The sequence below is a fragment of the Myiozetetes cayanensis genome, unplaced genomic scaffold, assembly GCF_022539395.1.
Source record: "Myiozetetes cayanensis isolate MyiCay16 unplaced genomic scaffold, myiCay2020 scf5-8, whole genome shotgun sequence".
In the NCBI taxonomy this organism is placed as follows: domain Eukaryota; kingdom Metazoa; phylum Chordata; class Aves; order Passeriformes; family Tyrannidae; genus Myiozetetes; species Myiozetetes cayanensis.
Window position 1 is genome coordinate 47,109,128 of NW_026087742.1, and position 17,976 is coordinate 47,127,103.

General features: G+C 36.5%; 1 protein-coding gene across 1 annotated transcript in view; it reads right to left on the reverse strand.

Moving 5' to 3' along the window:
- Positions 1-3,369: 3,369 nt before the first annotated feature.
- The window catches only part of UBL3 (ubiquitin like 3), a 55,672-nt gene continuing 41,065 nt past the window's right edge, over positions 3,370-17,976 (reverse strand). Inside the window, exons 2-5 of the mRNA XM_050332501.1 lie at positions 13,448-13,556; positions 9,824-9,910; positions 5,534-5,611; positions 3,370-5,130 (exon numbers count right to left, since the gene is read on the reverse strand). Of these exons, the coding sequence (XP_050188458.1) occupies positions 5,078-5,130; positions 5,534-5,611; positions 9,824-9,910; positions 13,448-13,556 (327 nt within the window). The 3' untranslated portion in view covers positions 3,370-5,077. The remainder of the gene's footprint in view (positions 5,131-5,533; positions 5,612-9,823; positions 9,911-13,447; positions 13,557-17,976) is intronic.

The window sequence follows — 17,976 nt, forward strand, 5'->3', positions numbered from 1 at the left end:
GGCTGGGCCTCACATTATGCACTTGCTTGTACAGAATGGAGGTGGTAACACTCCTGAAGTATTTTTTCCCTAAGAGCTGTGCTCTTCTTTGATCAGTAATGTAATGTTTGAAGGACAAAAATATTAACTTGTTGGAAAGAGTTTGGCATCACTAATTTTGATAATTCTGGAAATCCTATCAAATTTTCATTGATACAATGTTCCATTTTCCTTTTATATCTTGCTCAGCTGCTCTCCTCAAATTACATTGGGTGGCAGTGAGTGCCATTCACTGAATGTAAAAATGTTTCTATCGAACCTGAATTTATCACCTCTGCTTTAAAGACAAATGTAAAGACTGGGCCAATAAAGCCACAAGACAAAAATAGAAGTTCTCCGCCCATTTCTTCTGTGTTAATTGTAACTGTAGCTATTTTAACCTTTCATTCTCTGAAATGTCTCTATAATATCTCTGCTGTCTCACTATTTTTGTCAACATTTTCAAAATCCAAAGAAACTTGCAATACAAAGTATCTGTCCGTGATGCCCAGAACTCAGACTGATGCAGGTAATTTTAAAATTCAAAAGTTGTACGAGTACTTTGCTTTCTCTACCTGTGCCATCCTTCTCATTCCAAACTGCAACTTCCTTTGTCATTGTGATCCACTCCATGAGCTTGATAAGGTTTTCATTTTCATTTTTTGTGAGCTTGACTTTAATAATCTTCGTTATTTTCTATCTCACTGGTCATTCCTTTACCAGATTAATTAAAAAAAAAACCCAACAAAACCAAACCCCCATCAATTAAAAAAAAAAAAACAACCAGCAGATGTCAACCATAAGCATTGAAAAAACCCAAAGCATAACGAGGGTTTTTTAATTATACAGTCCAGTGTAATAAATTGGTAAGAAAATTAGCTATTACATTTTAAACCTCTTCACAGGTATTGTACAAGTGGCCTGGGACAAATATGCCACTACTTTATTAGGACTGTTAACAGCTTATTATCATGAACCATATTTTACTGTCAGCCTCTTGAGTAACAACAAGCCTTTCATTGTGCTAATAAGCTTGAAACTGAGAAGCTACGGCCAAGATAGAATATCTAGGAAGAACCTAAGAACTTCAGAAGAAATAAAGGGGGTAGGAACTCTCCTTTAAGAGTCTTAACAAATCTTGGCATTTTCGCTGATTTAAGGACAGAATTCTCCTCATTTTCAATAGTGCAACTGTTACTAATCGTCTGAATGCCAATTTATACAGGACATATCACTCAAAATCTGCTTAAGCTGATCCACTTAATTAGCATAAAGTTAGCAAGAGAGTTTTAGATGAAGAAGTATATGCATCCCCCTGTTTGCTTCTTGAAGCAAGATTTGTGTAATGAATCTTACGGGAGCACACACAGAATCATAAAACACACAGGCTTTACTTCTCTGGAGAGCAATAGCAGACACTCCTGATTTCTGGCTAGCCCAGGAACACCTGCCTGCCTTCTTACCTATGAGACAGGAAGGAAGTTTTCTCAGAGTGCTGTATGTTTCTCTTCTAAATTAAATCACTGTTCCTCCCTGTTGCAAATGCAGTGTACTAAGGAAAGGTAATCAGAAACTGCAGAGATCAGCACTGGATTAATACTGATGCAGCTCCTTAGCAAAGCCTTTAACATTACAGTGGCCACACATTTTATTTCTCCAGCAGCTGAGCTACTCTCCAAGACTGTTTCAACAGTCATATTTCTGCTATCATTTAAAAAACCCAGAAATTGCAGAATACTTTCATTGCTACCAGATAATACGGAATCACAGAATGGGTAAGGCTAGAAGGAACCACAGTGGTTTACCTGGTCCAACCTCCCTGCTCAAGAAGGATCATCTCAGAGGTCAGCTCCCAGCCCGTACTGGTGCAGGGAGTTGTTCCTCCCCAGGTGCAGGACCCTGCAACCTGTCCAACCTGTCGAGGTCATTCTGAAGGGCTGCACAGCACTCTGGGGTATTGGTCACAATATGTGTGATTATTAATTTATGATTGATAACACACACACACAATGGTATGGGAAACAGATGTAGTCCCTTCATGATATTTCAGAATAAGAAAGACTCCAATTCATCCTCTCCTTCCCTTTCTCCATGACATCTATTAACTCATCCAAAGGGAAAAGATCATTTCTATCTAGCAGTGAAAAATCAAATGTCAAACTCTTCAGTGTATTATCAGAGCACCCAACAGCCTGACTGACGCTGCAAAGACTAAGCTTTAATCATTTTGGGCTGCAAGTATCCACCTGACTCCAATCAAAGTAGAAGAGAAGCATATGCATGAGCTTTAGCAAGGCTGAGAAATGTGGGATTAAGAGCTACTGCTTTTGTTTTGGCAAATACACAAGACAAAGCATACAAGGAAAGAGGCACAAATCTCTTAGTGATCTCCCCACCCCAGTTTTCCATCTGGCTCACACCACAACAGAAATGCTCTTCCATGGACAGAATTCTGACAATTTGTGGGAAAATTCAAGTAAGTGGTTCTATCCTCTTTTTGCAGGAGTTATTTTGGCAAGCTCAGGCTTTAAATGCCAGGCAGCATTTAAAGATTTGCTTGGACATGTGCATACATGCATCTTATTCATCTCACCAAAAGGGAACTCCAGTTTGTTACAGAACTTCACCAGATACTTTAACTAGAAGTCACTGGATTTTCATATATTTATTCTGTATTAGGTACCCGGCTACTTTTTCAAATCAGGATTACATCTCATACATTTGTTTTTCAAAATCAATGCATTTGAAAGACCTGTGTAACTAACAAAGCATGTCCCGTCTCAGCCCATTTCTTTTTCTTGTACTGTCATTTCCCATCTGACTCTGTGTTACTTAGGTGGTCAGCATTTTGGAAAAGGGAAGTCTATCACACCTTTTTCTTCTGAAATAAGAAGGTTTGCGTCCCTATAGTTTCTTAGCAACTACACGGCAGAGTACAAGGAAACGCCCTCTCCCAACTGAGAACATAGCACTGTCGTCTCAGTTGCCAACACCCCCAGAGGTGTGTGTGTTTGCTCTTCGCTATCAGTAAATGAAGACTACAAAAATTTGCAGTATGAGCACATGGCTCCTGTGAGGGACACCAGGGTGTGACACAGCAGCTGCCCATGTACATTTGCAACTGCCCGTGCTCGCATTCCTCCCCCCACAGAAAAAAAAAGCTTCTAGGCCACTTATGAGGTGAAAGAAAAACAAACCTCAAGTGATAAATCCCACTAGCAGTTTTCAGCAGGTTTTGTGCCCCTCCTTTTTTAAAATAAATAAAATTGAGCCCTTACCCAATTTCCAGATTAAGAAGTATTGTTAAAAGCAGTTACAGACCCAATTACAACCCTAGAAAAAACACCAAAATGCACTACAATATTCTTTTATTTAGTTTACAGAAGAGTCTATCAGTACAGGTTGCAGAAAGAAAATGTTTAGTGCTATTTACAATTTGTTTTAAAACTCTGCTCTATACAAATTTAATTCTGATCAGTATGAACAATATTTTTGTAAATCTACTGCATATAAAGCATTTCATCAAAGCAGTAACAATGAATAAAATAACCTGTTTACATTTGAATGATGCCAATCATTCGAAAAAACGATTACACAGAACATCTGTAAGAGTTGTGGACACTTAAGTACAGAACACAATGTCAACCTGTGACTCATTTTTTTAAAGGCTAAAGCTATTTATATGGAATATTGTTCTATTATACTACACGCCAATCTATATTTAACTTCTATAGTTATGTATTTTATAAGTTTTTTATTAAATATATTCTACATATATTTGTAATTTCACCCAGGAAGAGTTCCTCCCCAGTGAAAAAATATAAAATCTTTTATATTTTTTTTAATTTTTATTTTTTACAGGTTTAGATGAAACTAGCTCATGCTTTAGTGCTGTGCAAATTTCTTTAGCATATCAACATTTAAAGTATTGATATGAAATAAAAGAATGGCATCCTTTTGAGTTACGTACGCCTTCAAAAATCAGCTTCTGATTTTAATACCATTGCAAGCACTAACACCAAATGCAGATTACGTAAAGAAACAAAACTACTATTATGGTAGAAGTTTTTCTTTTTGCTTTTTAAACTTTAATAATTCTTTTGAAGTCTCTAATGAGTAAGCATGACACTGGAGTCTAAGGTACAGATGAGAAAAATGACTGAAAAACACCCATTGCCAATATTCAAATACATAAAATTGATTAGTAAATTATGTTTTCTAACATTTATGCACAATAATAAAAGCCTATGAACTACAGGAAACTACCCCTCCCATATTAAGGCTAGGAAACGCACTCTCTGCACTTGTTTGTGCTGTCTCAATAAGCACTCCACTAACACACGAGATCAGAGCGCACGCAGTAACGAAAGAATCAGTTTCATCAGCCCTCTACAGAGTGCTTTTAAATTACAGGCACATAGTTTTTTTTTGTTTGTTGCAGTGAAAATATATATAGTTAGACTTGGTTTAGTTAGTATTCTGTGCCAGTTTGGCCACCAAGGTTGACTTACGTAGAATTGACTTAGCAGTTTTTCCTTTGATTTGGCCATAAGTGAGATTTGTTTTAATTATTAATATACTATTTTCCAGTGTTGCATTACACATTGCAGGTTATTACTAGATGTCTCAAATATTGTTAGAGGTTGTTGATGAGAAATTTACTGTCAACCATATTTAGTGCAAATTGCATCTAGAAAGCTTGACTGGTTAGATCCGGTTAATGGAGATTTTTGTGGTAGCAAAATGATTCCTGCTATGGAAAAGAACACAAACCTTCCTGGAGATTGAATTCTTTCAAAAAGTGATGTACTGTAAGAATATTCAACAAACAAAAGAGAGGAATTGAAAAAAAAATAAGCAATGAAATTGTTCATAGATCTTTCATCTTTTTTTAAAAAAAAGACTAATGAGACAGTGTTCGTGTAATATTTCAGTTCCATGGATTTACAGACAGGCTCTTCCTATAGGTGTCTGAAGCAAGGTAGGGCCTCTTCTATTCCAGCAGCATGAAAGACAAAGACTATATTACATCACACTTAGCAGGTAAAGCTAACAGGGTTTACAGGATTACACAGCAATTGCTTTCTCCAGTTTTTTCACGGTTCCTTTGACCTGCAGAGCAAGAAAAAAGCTTTGCTTACATGCCATTTCTAAAGCAATTCTGTGTGAGAATACGCTTAATACAAGTCTGTTCTATATTATTTTCAGTTAAAAAATTATTTATTATTATACACATGCATACTACATAACTGAAATATAATTCAGGACTAGTTTTTCACAATAAAAACAAAAGCTTTTAAGATTTAAGTGAATTTATGCACTCTACAAAAATACAAAACCAGAAAGTTAATTTCTTACTTTTCTATAAACAAGTACAAAAGCATTCCAGTACTTCCTTCACAAAAAAGCATAAGGACTTGACTTTTCTCTATTATAAAACACTCAGAAAGCCTGTAAGAGATCTCACCACTTTGTCATGTACTCAATTAAGAAATACCTCCAGTGCACAGCTTACCTTGAGAGTTTGGCTCTGGCAATGTCTCTCTAGCCACCAAATGCATCACTGTTGTTTTGCCAAATGGAAGTTTTAATGCTGCAAAAGGAGAAAGGGAGAATTATTAACACATTACAGCAGCCTTTTTTTCTTCAAAACACCCAACTGAAACTAACTATAACTGGATTAGCACCTCTTCAAAAGTTCATACTGTTAGGTTTGAACTGCCTACTGGTTGAAGTTCTATAAATCAGGGCCTTGGGGCATGATAACAGTCACTTAAAACACTGCATTCTTAGAGATATGATATTCCTGTTAGGAAACTTAGCATTCCTCTTTTGAGTAAAAGTAGAAGTGGGCATTCATACCAAGACTCAAGTGTTAAGCATTCTTTAGTGATAAGGATGCAAAAAAGTGGCTAATTCAGCCACTGAATTGTTATTCCTGAGATATCAGAACACTGAGCCACTACTGTGAAAAAGATTTTTCTAAAACATACTTTGATCCATGACACAGATTTTTCAAAATATGTTTACATCTTGCCTTTCAATATTAACCTGTAACATCAGCTGCATGGGAAAAATACCAAATTTAAAATACTTTAAATCAGATACAGTAATACTCACAATGCTGCCTTAGCAACACAAAATAAAAAAAAAATGGTGCTTTCCACAAAGCTTGTTTCTGAAACTGAAATGATAATTTTCACATTCTGATTTAAGTATACAAACACAGTGTGTACTCAAAGTATTTTCCCTGATTGCTTTTCTGAGAACTATAAGGTAAAGATGCTCTAAGTTTTGTCCTTCATGGTTTATAGAGGAAAAAAAGCTAGCAATAAATTTAACAAGAATTTAATCCTAAATACGCAAATCATTCTGACTTGAGTAGAATTTGTCCTATCAAACTCTAGTTACATCTTTCGTTTTCCCATATGGTGCATCATGGCATTTTAAGTGAATAAATGAATAATGAATGGCAAACAAACCTGAAGGTAACAAAAAGAAAAATGCCTCTGTATTTTAATTACTATAGCATAGATTAAAGATTCACTAATGAAAAAAATAAACCTAGTATTTGGTAATTAAATGTTTTCAGTACAAGCCTCACTAAAACACTGCCATTAAATCATGTTTATTGCCTACGTATTTGTGGGAAAAAATGCAAGTTATGATTGAAACAAAGGTTAAAACACAGGTGTAAGCATACAAAGGGATACAGAACTCCACAAGCTTCTTTGAAGCAGCTGTACTTTGGGAAAAGCCAACTCCATAGAAAGGCAAATCTGAAAGCTGCTTAGTTTACTTGAAGCATTGCTTGTGCCTGAAACTAGAAGCTATTGATAGCCTAAAGTCTGACAATGATGTATTTTGGGTACTTGGTACAACTGAAAACTCTAACAGACTGTTAATATGCTCTTGGCAAACTAAAGTATTGTCTTCATAACACAAACTCTTGAAAAGCTATTACAGGAAGACCAAAATATTACAAACTGATCATATTAGGGACATCTTCCATTATATGAAGACACTTCAGGAGACTTGATTATTGAGTTGTGGATATTAACGGTTTGCAGTAATCAAGTAGAATATGCTAATATTTCAATTAACTCATTTCAGCTACTAGTTTGTGTAGTTCTTGCTAGCAATTTCTAGCTTCTTTCTTGGAGCACCATGACAGCATCTGAGCACCCTAACTTATGCTCAGTAATCCTTTCTTGCTCTTCTTTGTCCTCTCACTCCTCTCTCTCACTTAAACTAAAATCATATTTAATTCCTTTCCCATCTGTTCAATTCTACTGCTTTTCCATATTTTCTATTGTCAGAATTAACTTCTCCCTGCCTTTTGCAATATGGATGGTACATGGTGGGTTGACTTCCCTTCCACCCTTACCTATAAGGGAAATGCTGCTGATTACCATTATCTACCAAGAAATGGAGAACTGTTGATTATGTATTACTTCCCTAATTAATATTATTTGAAATATAAATTGCAGAACAAATATTTAGCTAAAGGATGAAATTTCCTGTTGGAAGCTGAACAACAGACTCTGCCTTGCTAGCCAACTCCCCAACTCTGAGCACAGGCAGGACACTACACAGTGTGGTTCAAGCACTACAGGCAAGAGCAGCACAGCAAGCTTTACAGAGGGGTCCAGTTTTCTTTATCACTCCCAGTGCCATTAGCTCTACGGTTCTTGTAGTGAAGGGATGATTTCTTTAAAATAAAATTTTTTACTCAAAAGCATTATTTCCTATCAATTTCTCCTTGTTTGAGGCCTCTTAGTTTATAGGAGTCTCAAATTCAGAAGCCACTACACAGACATCAGGTTACAATTAGAACAGTAAAATATAATTTTTAAGTGTGAACAAAAACAGACTCCCATTAAAAAAGAAAACATCAAACTGTTTCCTTGGAAACTTTTATTTCACTGGATGATAAAGTGACTTTCAGAAGGTCCAAATTCCAGTCAATATTTCCTTATCACCTAAAGCAAATATAACCCTAAGTGCTATAACTCAGTCATAGAGAACTGCATCTAGAAAAGCTTAATGAAACTGTATCATAACAGCATAAAAAATAAATATTTTGTTTAGCAAGAAATTTCCTCCCCTCTCCCCCTCCCTTTTAAAGGTAACTAGTTCACCTAAGGTTAACTCTGATGAACACCACAAACTGAAGTAAGAGTCTTTTCAGGCTGTTTTATGAATTCCTGTTCCCCTTTTAGCTGTATAATCTTACTCCAGATAACTTCATTAGTACTGAAGTTAAGCCAATGGTTTAAGGATTCTTTTTCTTAAAACAATACAGCAACAAAAGGATTTTTGAAAAACACTAATATACATGTAAGATCCTTGGGGTAAAAACATGGTGATTAAATCGCAATGCATGAATGATTAAGAATGAACTGAAATGCCCTGAGCCAAGTTAAGTGTTCAACATTCATAGACCTAAGTTAATGCAAGGGTCATCAGCATGAAGCTATTATTTTTCAGTTTAACTCATTAAATAATATGTTAAATATATTAAACAAATATTCAAAGTTGTTTCAGATTTAGACAAATGTCACTAAAGGAACAAATACTGGTGGTAAAGAATAACACCCAGAGATGAATGGCAAAGAAAATCCCATTTAGCTATCCTTGCCTGGAAATGAAGGGTAAGACTAGCATCTTTAACTGCAGAGATGATCCAAGACTTAACATTTGTTTTTCAACTCTACTCCAACTGCTACTAGCTGCACTCATTGTCACCTGGTAAAAATACAAATTAAAGAGTGAATAAAAATTTCAGATTCTTCCAGCTGAGCTGACAATGATCTTGGATGTATATATAGCAGCATTAAAAATTTATATATGTGGAGAATAAATCTATTCTAAAAGTACATCCCTAGCCAGCACTGGGAATGGTAGAACGTGAAGCAATGGCTATATCATCCCAGTCACTTCTTCATGGAAAATCACCAGTCAAGAAATATTATTTTCAGGTTCATCTTAACTTCAAAAACATTTCACTGGTGATTTTGTATTATATTCTTCTTTCTGTACTGCATTCAAGTACCAAACCATGAACAATTTAAGCATATGGATGAAGCAATAGTATTAATTTATTTTTAAATTGGCATAGAAAATTTTGTTTAGTCATTGATATAGTTGATATTCACACTGGCAAATGTTACCCACAAAAGAAAAGATTACTGTTACAAATTTGTGTCACACCTCTAGCAAAGATTTCCACCAAAATACGTAATTGTGAGGAAACACTAGCCACGAGGGGGCAGAGTTGAATAGCATTTTCTCAGCACAAGAAGTGAAGCCATTTACTGTTGTTTTCGCATAACTATGCAATTGTATCCCTGGGAGAGCACTGGACAGCAAGAATGCTTCCCCTCATTCTCATTCATAGGATGTCTTCCTACATTGCACTTAGATTTAAAGTATTGTTCGACCAATTATTATAAAGTTTACCAAACACTTTAAAATACTTCAGATACTTCCTTAAGTAGCTCGCCCGGTAAGTGCAGTGTAAGAGAGGTGGAACAAAATATTGCATTTAGAAAGACAGCAAATAAAAGCAGCATTACAGTTTCTTTGTGCAAGAGGAGACTTAGCAGGTGGTACCTCCCAAAGTTTAACTAGTGGTAACAACATGGAAAAATACACAATAAGGTGCAATGTCACTCTACACAGAGGAAAAGAGTATAAAGCAAGCCACACTGTGATCTTGAACAGTAAAGTAGTATTCACTGCACCGTAAATAAATATCCCCTTTGCCTGACTGTAACATGTATAATGAAAAGTATTTTCATACCTCCTAATGTCACATTGCCATGAAGAAACCTCCCTTGATAAATAAGCCGTAAGATATTTGGACTGCTGACTTGTTCTTCTTCCCAATCTGAAGAGAGAGAGAGAATTTACACAGTCACATTGTAATAAAAACAACTTTTGTTATTTCTTTCACCTTTACCAGGAAGAAAACTAAGAACAGGACTCTTCTGCATAAAACACTAAAAAGAGTACATAGGCTGAAGACACAGGAAGATAATTCAAGGGCAGCACTCCTGAAGTCTATTCTTAAATTTATTATTTGACACTAGGAATTGAAACACATAATTTTATGTCTGCAAGTATAAATATTACTGACTTTCACAGACTGCAGGATATATTTAGCACATATACAAGTCCTAAACAAAATATTTCACATATGCAAGTTGCTTCCTGATTCTTAATATCCAGGCAAAAAGTGCCTTAATTTCTTTCCATTCAGAAGTTTCTCAAGCCATACTCCTCCTCACCAGCTAATTGACTAACTGGAGGCGTTCTTCAGCAACGGGAAGCAGCCACACACAGATTGAAAGCGCATGTGATGGGTCATTTGAAACAGGACTCTGAGATCACAGCACTGAAAAAAAGCTCTGCAGGCAGCTCAGCGCCGTTCAATGACGGCCAGTTCCAACCAGTTACATGTCCAGAGGGGGCACTGACCTGAGCAGCCCCCAACAGCCACCACGGAGAGCTGGAACAGAGGCTCTCTCAGAGCAGACACCCACCCATACATTTTAAGGAACATCTCAAAGGCCAATCCATGGATATTTTTATGTGGCAAACAGTGGTTCGGGAAAAGCAAGCAAGCGTTTTCCTATAATGCTTAAGTTATCATGAATAAATTATAAGCTTAAATGGTCCTTTACTGTTCCCTGTCACAATGTGATGATCAAATAAATATGCACTTTTCTTTCACTACAAGTATCATAAAGCCTTGAAATGTTGAATTTAAATGGGCTCCCTGGGAATACAGCGTCTTCTGTGTCTTAGCTGACCAGATATCTGGCAACAGTTGTTCACAAATGTTCTCTCTTTCTGCTTCTGTAGTGTTTATATACCAAAAAGAATATTCAGCAAGGGATCCCGACAAGCCACAGAAACCAACCTGTTCACTGGGAACATGCAATTAATATACAGGCAGTATCAACTGGTACCACAAAAGAACTGAAAAGTAGGGGAGAGGAAGCATTTAAAACAAAAGCCATGGGTGCAGATTGTATGGAGGCATCTGGTGCAAAAAGCAAGCAGGCAGAGATGCAGGCAGTGATGCAGGCAGCAGGAGCCATCAGCCCCAGAGCACAGCGGAGGCAAGGCTGGTACCATCAGCAGAGGCTGCAACATTCCCAGGTGCTGCCATGTGCCTAGTTCATAAGATTAGATGAAATTAGAGAGGCAAAGCTATTTGTATTTCAAGTATTTCCACTCATTCAATTGTCTTGCAATTGAAGCACATGCCCCTTCTGCTATGCTTTGGGCTATGTAAAGGATCTGAATTACCACACTGCTAGAATACCAATTTTTATTTTTTTACTCCATACAGTCTGAACTCCACTATACTGTGGCTGTAAGGAGGAGAAATTTGCAGCCAGTTTGCAGTGCCATAATGATGTAAAATCACAACCAAAAGAAGACAGACTATATTTTGGCACAGGTATTTTCTCACTGTTAAGCTGCCAAGTTACCCATCCTTTCTTCTTGGCTGGCAGTCTGAAACATTTCTTTCTGACATGAATTCAAATTTTAATTTCCACTGATGACTAAATGAGCCAAGGATTCACTGAATCTAATTTTTTTTTTAAGTTCAGATAATTGCTGTACAAGAAAAAAGTTATTATTTAGAAGAAAGGGGGAGGGGAAGCAGAGAACAGGTAACCTACCTAGATGATATGCATTAAAATAAATTCAGCGTTTTCTATTAGAAGTTAAGAGATCCTTAATTAACAACTGTATTGTCAAAAGAGGTGTGGAGAGGTTTGCCTTAACCCTGCCAGCATGTGACTGAGGATATTTTGTGACTTTTTTCCCCACGAGATCGTGACAAGTCAAAATGGTCGTAAAACAACCATATCATCTCAATTTCAAGGAAACTTTAGTCCTCATCAAGATTTCTCAGTTCTGTGGCACAGAGGAGCACTCTCAGTCTGAAAACAGGTAGTGGGTTAATGTTTGTGCAAACCTATATGCTATTCTGAAGCAGATTTTTTTTCTGTCTTTTAAATTGAGAGTTTTCTTCTTTGCAAAGGCAATTAAATATTCATCAAGACTTAGAGCACTCCCTCAGGACAGCAGGTATTTGAACTCAGGGTTCCATTTCTGGTTCTACTTTTCCTTTTTTTTTTTAAAGAAAAGACTTACAGGTCTGGGTTTCTTCCCAACTCTAAACTCAGAATCAGCTCTTTACAAGACTGGGAACATGACATCACATGTTCAGGCATAAACTTGAGCAAGAAAAAAAATCCAGTTCTGCCTCTACTAATTCAGATAAAAGTACACAAAGAACATTTGGTTATGACAACTATGTTGAAGGCACACATTAAAATATGTACAGCAGCTACACAGATGCTATGTCAACCATATTTCTTGGTTCTAAAGTGTTTTACATCTGTATGTAAAACATTCCTTCATTACATATTTACTAAATACATAATACTGCATCCCAGCAAACAAAACTGCAAACAAGTCCCCTGAAACTCTGTTTTTCCTGACCTCAAAGACCAGTTTAAGGCCTAAAATACAGATTATCAACACTAACTTTTTGGCATGAATTATCATCCACCATATGTCTTTGACAAATGCACCACAAAAACAGACAGGGCAATGTTTTAGTTTGTCTAAATAGTAGTCTTTTTAACATCAAAACAGTAACCCAAATGAAGTCCTGTACCAAAAGAAGCATTTTCTTTCATCATATGTAATGCTATGTCTGTGTTTTGGCTATTTTCCCATGAAATCATAGTCGGGCAGAACAGAAGCACTTTGTTTTGGGAAACTATTCACATACGTGAATACACATCTTAAGTTCTCAAGTCTATTTTCTGAAGCCAGTATTCCTGCATAACACCAAATATATTCACACAAACAACCTCCAGTCTTTTAATGTCCCTTAAAATGTGCTTTTGTTTTTTTACTCTGGAAAAACATCAGCATTACAGATAATTTCCAAGATAAGGGCAGTAACGAAGAAGTATTTAGACAACTTTACTAATGTGTTCCTGTGATATGCCATATTTTATATTAGCTGTCCTCACGTAAGAGGTTTTATATCTCAAACATTTCCTCACACTTACTAGATCCTCTAACATGATTGATCAAGAAAGGTGTCTAAAGATGGGGGGAAAGAAGTATTTCAGTTTGGGGAAGCAAATTTTAGAAAGTAGGAAACAGTCCAGACATCTAAAAATCTACCCAACCAAAGAAACTGGGAAAGAGAAGGCAAGACAACTGTATTTCTATGTAAATCCATAGATTTATAACCAGTCCAGATACAGAATAAACATACTTAAATTTGAATGTTGATGCAGAGATTAGTTTATTGACACTTTAGTCTGACAATATAGGGAAACTCCTTGCTCACCAGTTAAAAAGCCAAAGCCACACAGCTACTTACCCATTGGCCAGTTGTCATACACATGTTTTGCAATATCTGCAGCAGAGTCATTCGGTGAAAACAGGAACTCTTTTGTTTTCCCGCTTACCAAGATGAGGCGCAAATTTATCTGGTAAAAAAACGACCAAATCAGTATTAGGAAAGTCTACAGAGAAGACTTAAATTATTTAATTTTTTAATGGTTACTAAAAAGTTATCATCGATTTTGGATGAAGACTGATACAAATGATTTGAGAAAACAGTTTAAGACAGTGTTAAAAAGAGGGTCAAAGAGGTCAATAAAATTTTGTTCGCTTACACATAATCTAGGAAGATTAAATACTAGCAGCTGGCATTTTTGATTATAAACACCAGAAGATTCTGATTGAATCAACTCTGCTTCAAAAAAAGCTTTCAATAGAGTAGAAAAACATTCTAGCAAGGACACACTGGCAACATAGCTTCTTGAGTGAAGAGGAAAAATATAAACCTGAAAAATTGACTTAAACAGAGAACATTAAAAATATCAAAATCTGCTCCTGAATAGCCTGTTGGCCTAAATAAAAGCCCTAGCACCCTCTCTCCAGCCCTAATCTCAGCCAGATATCTCCTACAAAACACCAGAGAGTCAGACAGCATCCTTCCCTGGTCCCAGTGGCCACTGAGGTTGAATCCCTCTGCCAGTATTCTGAATCCAAAACTTTGTCCCACCACTGTCTTTCACTATAAGCAAAGTGGTTGAGGTCCACATGCAACACAGTAATAACATCTCATAGTCATTTTTCTTTCATTAATATCCTAAATGTAATGATCAGCATCTTCAGCCACAATTTTCCTCTCTTCTATTTGCAAATTACTGAATATTATTCCTTTCCCATATAGCATTAAAAGAACACATATAATGAGCTGACTGTGACATTATTTGCAATGCAAAAGAGACAAAATTTTGGTTCCTCAAGCAACTGCTAGCAAGGTCACAAAAGATGTTTGGGTAGCTAGCACTTACCAATGCCCATGGCAAGGAGGAATCTAGCTGCTATTGTGCTTTGACCTACAAGCCCAAATTTCATCAACTTTTAGCCAGACTTTAGTATAATAACTGCTTGGATACTTTTTCCCAAGTCACACTCTCAAACTGTGGATCTCACTTCAAGGTAAGTTGCAACAAAGCTTTCTTTGTTGGAATTCAGTAAACTGTTTTCTACCTCAAATATGAAGGGAAAAATTTACAGAGATGCCCAAGTTTTCAAGACTTTAGGGTCAAAAATCTCAGTTCATTGTATCCACTGAACAAGGCAGCCCGGTCTCAGTTACCCACTCTCCACTAACTTTCAGAAACTCTCTAAAGAGATTGTCTATTCCCTCTTGAATACTTTGGCTTGGATTCATCTTTAAGTACCTAATGGAGGTATCCAAATTAAAATTTCTATCATCCAGCCCACTTCAAGGTCAGTGAAGAAAATGACCCCTCTTAAAAGCAATTTGGTCTCTATTTCAAAGTGTAGCAAGTATAAAAAGAGTGAGCATAAAAGGTCTAGGTTGCCTTCACTGTCCTCCTGCTAACACCCTTTGGAAAACACAAGTTCTACCATTAGACCAGGAAGGCAGCCAAGTGGTAGCTGTCTCTGAGAAAGCACAACAGCCACTGTAAGAGTATCACCGCATACCAGGAAATAGAGAAAAAACTTGAAGGAAAGTAGCTGTAGGAATGCTATTTAGTCAAAGATAACTCTTCATAAAATTCAGAACACATTTGGCTATACATATTAAAGTTTTGTTTTCTTTGGTATTTCCCCAGTGATTATGGAATTACTTTCAAATCTCACCAACATTTAGCAGAAAAAGCAGACCAAGTTCCACTGTTCCTATTTACTCCAAAAACCTGACTACTGTAATGAATTACAATTTAAACAAGTTGGACTACGTCCATTTATTGTTTTGCTAATATTGTCTTTCAATTTAAGTATTTCCTCTCGCTTAGTTGTCTCCACCTGTGTATGTATAGACAACACTTACATATATATACGATTTCTTCAGCTGGACTGCCCTAGAAAAACTCTTCAAGCTTCCTCTAGTGAGGTATCTATTTTCCCATTCATCGTAAGAGCCTCTCTCTGCACATGTCCATTTCTTCTATTTTCTCCTCAAGACAGATGACTATTTCTGAAGCACATTAAATGATGTCTCAGCAGATATTTGTATAACACCAGTAATTTCCTCTGTCTACTGGAAACACCTTCTGTGAGTGTGTCCCAACAGCACATATACCTTCTTCATACCTACACTATGCTGTTTGCTGGGTTACTTTGTACCCCTCTCTACTTTGATCCTTTAATTATTCAGCCTCCAAGCTGAATAGGCTGTATCACCCTAAAGCATATGGCTCCAAATTTCATTCCACTCCTAGTACTCCATCCCTCAGAGGGAAATGAGGCTAGGTATAACGAAGTATTCTGCATCACAAAGATGTTTCATATTTCCCCCACGTCTGGGCCCGTGGCCTAAGAAATCCCCTCCAAAATTCTGTGTAACACTTCTTTCTCTTTACATTACAAGCATTTTTCAAAGTTCATGTCATCAACAAATTCTAGCAGCAAGTCCTCTTTACACTTAGCTTTGTCATTAAATCAATCAGGAAACATTAAGATTGATCCAATAATTGTTTCATAATGATTGTAATAATGAGCTCTCTCTGAGCTGACTTCCCCCCTTTCAGCTAGGTCCTTTATGTTAGGCCCTTAGACACACACAATTTCTCTCATACATTTTAATTTCTGCTATTTACCCAACAGTTTGCAATACAGCACCACATCAGTTACTAAGTACATACTCAGATGTCACTATAAAAATGTCTGTGTAGAAAGTAAGTTCTTTTCATCAGCTTGCCGTGCTCTGGCTTTTGGAGGTAGGGTGTAGTGCATTAGATTCCATTTTCTTTATACCTCATTATTTTTAAATGTTTTTAAGCACTAATGCATCTCATTACAACACCAACATACTGCCAAAAATTTAGGAAGTTTGGACTGCATCACAAAGTGTTACTGTACTTGGAATGGGCTGCCTGTTAAAAGAACAAACCAACCAACCCCAAATTCTCGGCACTAGTGCCTGCTGTAGACACTAGAGGTGAGGTGCTTCTTGACCAGCATCCCTCCTGCCTCTCACTCCAATTCCCCATATCCATTTCCTATACTCTAAATGGCTCATGAGATACCCTGCCTTAGCTTGCTCCCTCTGGCCAACCAGTCCCAAACTCTGAATTTCTGCAGGTTATCTAAGGATTTCTTTTCCTTCATCTGTGCATAGTTAAGCTGTGGTGGGGGTTACCTGTTTTGAAGATCATAGCACTTTCCTAGGCAGCAGGCATAACACCAAAACATTGGCTCCCTAGAACTATCTGATTTGGATTCTACAACAAGGTGACTAAAAAAGCCACAGAAGATTAGCCCTGTTCAGCACTTAAAATATGATTATAGCACAGCCTAGAACATAGAACTGAAGCTATTTTTCAGCTAGCATAACATTAGGGACAGATACTCCTTTTGATTCTCTTTACTGACTTTGAGATTACCAGGCACACTAAAGTGAATACAAAAAGGAGATGAGTATCACTGAAAAATAACCAAAGCCAACTTTGCTTCCTGGAAAATCATACTTCTGCAGTTAATAGGCAACATAAAATCAACACAAAGCAACAGGAGGGGGGGAAAGAAATATTGAAAAATATTAAATCCTTTTTTCTCCCCATCTCCCTGAGATGGATAAGTTTTTTGTTGCTGAAAAACATTTCTCATAGTCTTACCACGAAATATAAAAGGCACATCAAGATAAGCTAATAATTTTATAGGATATATTACAAAGTATGTGTAAAATGCAGGATGAACATTTTAATTAAAAAAAATAATTTACCAAATATCAGCAGAAGCCCAAAATAAATTCTTAAGTCAGTCAAGCAGATGTTGCATCAAGTGCAAGGAAACAGCTGTTCTAACGAAAGGTTAAAGTATTTTCTTATTTATAGTACAGCATGCCACTGACACATTTAGTTTGCATCTTTTTGTCTCTCTCTCTGTATGTAAGATATATATATATATATATATACTTATGTTTCTTAATCTTAGCTTGAAGGAATCTTAGTCCTGAGTTGCACATCATACTACCCCAAAGGGTTTGAAGCAAAGAACCTCAAAACTTGCCTTTAGAGTCTAATCTCATTCCCCTCAAGAGCATTGGGAAATTTAACAGCTTGTAACTGCTGTACTACTTAATCTTGCAAACAAAGTATAGGGGAAGTGAAATAAATATTTCTGCCAAAATTCTACTAATGACAGCTTAGAACTAAAATAAAACGGAAAAAAAAATAAGAGCATATGTGTATACACATTTACTCAGAATGCAGAAAAAAATCTTGGTTTGGTAGAGAAGGTTTGATATAAAAATAGCAAATTTTAATTTTTCAAGTTAAGAAAGGGTTCTTAGTGGTCTTAGCTACCCTGTATCCTATTTCCTATGTTAAAAGTTAGCAAGGAGGTTGTATGTGTGTCCCTTGT